The 3,687-nt window shown below is 38.7% G+C and overlaps 1 protein-coding gene across 1 annotated transcript in view; it reads left to right on the top strand.

Moving 5' to 3' along the window:
• The first annotated feature begins 387 nt into the window (after positions 1 to 387).
• The window catches only part of chga (chromogranin A), a 26,748-nt gene continuing 23,448 nt past the window's right edge, over positions 388 to 3,687 (top strand). Inside the window, exons 1-2 of the mRNA XM_079572815.1 lie at positions 388 to 710; positions 895 to 944. Coding sequence (XP_079428941.1) covers positions 665 to 710; positions 895 to 944 — 96 coding nt within the window. The 5' untranslated portion in view covers positions 388 to 664. The remainder of the gene's footprint in view (positions 711 to 894; positions 945 to 3,687) is intronic.

Below are 3,687 nucleotides of genomic sequence, written 5' to 3'. Positions count from 1 at the left end.
AAATCTGATGACGTGAGGAAAAAGACCCTCTCGGTTCAGGCGGGACTTAAGAGGTTAAATATCAATATAAAGAATGGATATTCTCTAAGTATGTATCAGAAGAAAATCTGACTTTTCATGTCCAGCTGTTGTGTTGTAAACCTGATGTTGATTGGTAGGTAGTATTCACACTGTATATGACAACTTGATTTAAATAGTGTCTGTATATTAGGTGTGCTGCTGTAACATGGAGAGATCCTAAAAAACGACCATTTTATTCGCCAAACGGAAACACTGTCGCAAAAAAAGCGTTAATTATGATTTTTATAAGGAGCTCATTGGCGCTTTTTCCTCCGTCCGTGATGTCACTTCCTCCGCTCGGTCTCGTTATAAAAGCCGCGGTGCCGTTTGAAGCCGACGGTGGAGAGAGAGAGAGAGAGGGAGAGAGAGAGAGAGAGCACGCGCACTGACCGGAGAACCTTTACCGACGCAGCAGCGGCAGCAGCAGCAGCAGCAGAGGGGACCGGCCGCAGCTCTCCGTTAAACACCGAGAGAGGAGCAAGAGAGCGGGCTCCAGCATGCGCCCCTGAAACCACCGAAAACACCGGGACGTTTGTGACATTTCGCCTGTGTTTTTGTTTTTTCCACGATCCGCGGGGAGATTTTGAAGACGCATTTGAGCAGCATGATCGGCAGAGTGCTCCTCGTCTGTGCCGTACTGGCCACCGGCGGTAAGACGTTTCATCAACTTTTAATCCACCGTGCCATATTCTACGGTAGATCAGTTTGGCTAAATCAGCACCACGGACAGCGACGTTTGCGTCAGCGCAGGAAGTCCATCAGCGAAGCACTAAAAGCGTGTGATCAAACTGCAGCAGAGTCATTTATGTTTGTGATTGTGTGTTTTTTCTGCAGTTCGTTCATTGCCAGTGACTCCGGGTCAGCTGGAGAGTGAAGACGTCAAGGTACAGAAGGCACTGATGTGTTTTTTTTTGCTCTTTTATCGCATGATTCGGTCACTGTAGTTCTTTTTTTTTTGCATAAGCTAACCATGTAGATCTACTGTATGGTGAAGTTTAAGAACGATTTTATTATATCAGAGCAGCTGATCATTTAACCCCTTAACTCCCACCTGAACCGAGCACATTTTCTCCAGTTTGGCTTTACCCCAGTCCAAAAGCTTCTGGAAAAAAGCTGTGAAGATAGCAACAAAACTGAGACGAAAACAATGATGGAAATGTGACAAAAAAGTGAGAAAACATTGACAAAAAAGTGACGAGAAATTGATGAAAAAGTGGCAAAAATTTCACAAAAATTTCACAAGAAATTGACGAAAAAATGACGAAAAAATGACAAAAATATGACAAAAAATGACAAAAAATATGACAAAAAAATGAAAAAAATGTGACCAAAAAATTACAAAAATGTGATTAAAAAATGGCCAAAAAATTTGACCAAAAAATGACCAAAATATAACAAAAAGATTTACTACAAAATTACAAAAATGTGACAAAAATGACAAAAATGTGAAAATATAAAATAAAAAAATTAATAAAAATTGACAAAAATTTGACAAAAAATTACAAAAAACATTACAAAAAGTGTGACAAAAATGTGATAAAAAATGGAACAAAAAAATGACAAAAATGTGACATAAATATGACAAAAATTTGATTAAAAAAATTGACGCAAAAATGAAAAAAATGTGACAAAAAAGTTACAAAAATGAGTTGAATACCCAACACAAAAATGATGGAAAAAAAATCTGATGACGTGAGGAAAAAGATCCTCTCGGTTCAGGTGGGAGTTAAGAGGTTAAAGCCATTTTCAGAACTTGACCTCAGGGCTTTGAACTTTATGATTACTTGACTCACTCCTGCCTGGTGAAATGTATTTGACCTTTTGCAAAAACCCAAAGCGGTCATTGTCCAATCATACTTCATAGCAACCGGATCTCCTCCCATTGAAAATAACGGTGATGATTCGTTTCTCGCTGTTCGAAGCCGATAAACGACTTTAAGAAATACTACACGCTAACTAGAGCCAAGCCAATTCACGTTTAGCATCCGTATTGTCGTTTCGTGAGCCAACTGTTTCTGCCACTGGAAGAAGGTTCTGGATGCAGCCGATGGAACCAATCCAAGCTAACCCTAAGCCCAACCTTAAGGATAGTGGAGTTTACGAAAGGCATTTTATCTTAACTTAAATGAATGTCGCAGGGAAAAAAAGTGGAGCTGAAGTCATTTTCTGTGATGGTCTGGAGCTCCAGTGATCACGTGACTCTCCATCGGCTGTATTTGACCCTCTTGGGGATATCTGGTAGGTTTAGGCTACTACGTAAATGAGCAGAGCCTTGATATTTCAGTGTATTATGTCTATGCTGGACTGTTTCCTCACTGGGCAGCAGCCGCGGGGGAGACAAAGCCACTGCAGCCTCTCTCTCCTCCATTGCAGAAGCAGAGTCCAGACTGGCCATATTTTAATCCAGTGGTTCGATGATTTAAAAAGACTATACAGCATTTAAAAATGTTAAAATTAACAGCCATGTTCCAGCCACGTCCTAATGTGAATGAGCTCAGACCTGTTCGCCACAACGGCCTCTAAAATCCTGCACTGTCACTCAAAAAAGTTTTTAATTTGGGTCGAAGTGCCGTCATTATGAGCTTAACCCCTTACCTCCCACCTGAACCGAGCACATTTTCTCCAGCTTTACCCCAGTCCAATAGCTTCTGGAAAAAAGCTGTGAAAATACCAATAAAACTGAGACAAAAACAATGATGGAAATGTGACAAAAAAGTGAGAAAACATTGACAAAAAAGTGACGAAAAATTGGCAAAAATGTCACAAGAAATTGACAAAAAATTGAAGAAAAATTGACCAAAATGTGCCAAAAAAAGACAAAAAAATGACAAAAACGTGACAAAAAAAATTACAAAAAAATTACAAAAATGTGACGAAATGTGACAAAAAATGACAAAAAATTGATAAAAAATGTACGATAAAATGTCAAAAATGTGAAAAAAATGACAAATATGTGACAAAAAATGACAAAAAAGTTACAAAAATGAGTTGAATACCCAACAAAAAAATGATGGAAAAAAAATCTGATGACGTGAGGAAAAAGATCCTCTCGGTTCAGGCGGGAGTTAAGAGGTTAATATAGAACCTGCAGTTACGCTTAAGACCTGAGGTGGCAGTAGTGAGTATAAAAATGTTTAAACCCTCCTCTTACATGAGACAACAAATAATCCAAGTCTGTGGCAAAGCTAAAGATATTGGAGTGTTTTATGCTAGTATTTCCTCAGTCATATTGGATGATTTTTACCCATATCATTTGCTCGAATAATAAATATGACTGATGATCTGACAGAGCTCTGGGCCCCTCCTGTAATCCCAGGTCAATTACAACTAAATCCATTCATGAACCATCATTGGAAGCAGAACAAAAATCGCTTCTGGGTAAATTCTGGAGAAGATTCTAAGCAAAGTCCTAAATGCCTGTTTTATAAAGAAAATTACAGATGAATTAAAATGGCCGCCCTGAAGAGCATTGCAGACACTTGATATTCACTACTGTTGTTGCTTTATTGGTGTTTACATTTTCAGTTCGGTGGGAAATGAAAAGATCTGACATTTTCCAAACAAAACGTGTCACGATAATTAGCATATTCATTTGCATATGAATAGAATCGCTGGAAATGCTCCTGA

This window comes from Gobius niger (assembly GCF_951799975.1).
Source record: "Gobius niger genome assembly, chromosome: 15".
Taxonomy (NCBI): domain Eukaryota; kingdom Metazoa; phylum Chordata; class Actinopteri; order Gobiiformes; family Gobiidae; genus Gobius; species Gobius niger.
Note: the sequence above shows the minus strand (reverse complement) of the source record. Positions and strands in the feature narration are given on the sequence as shown.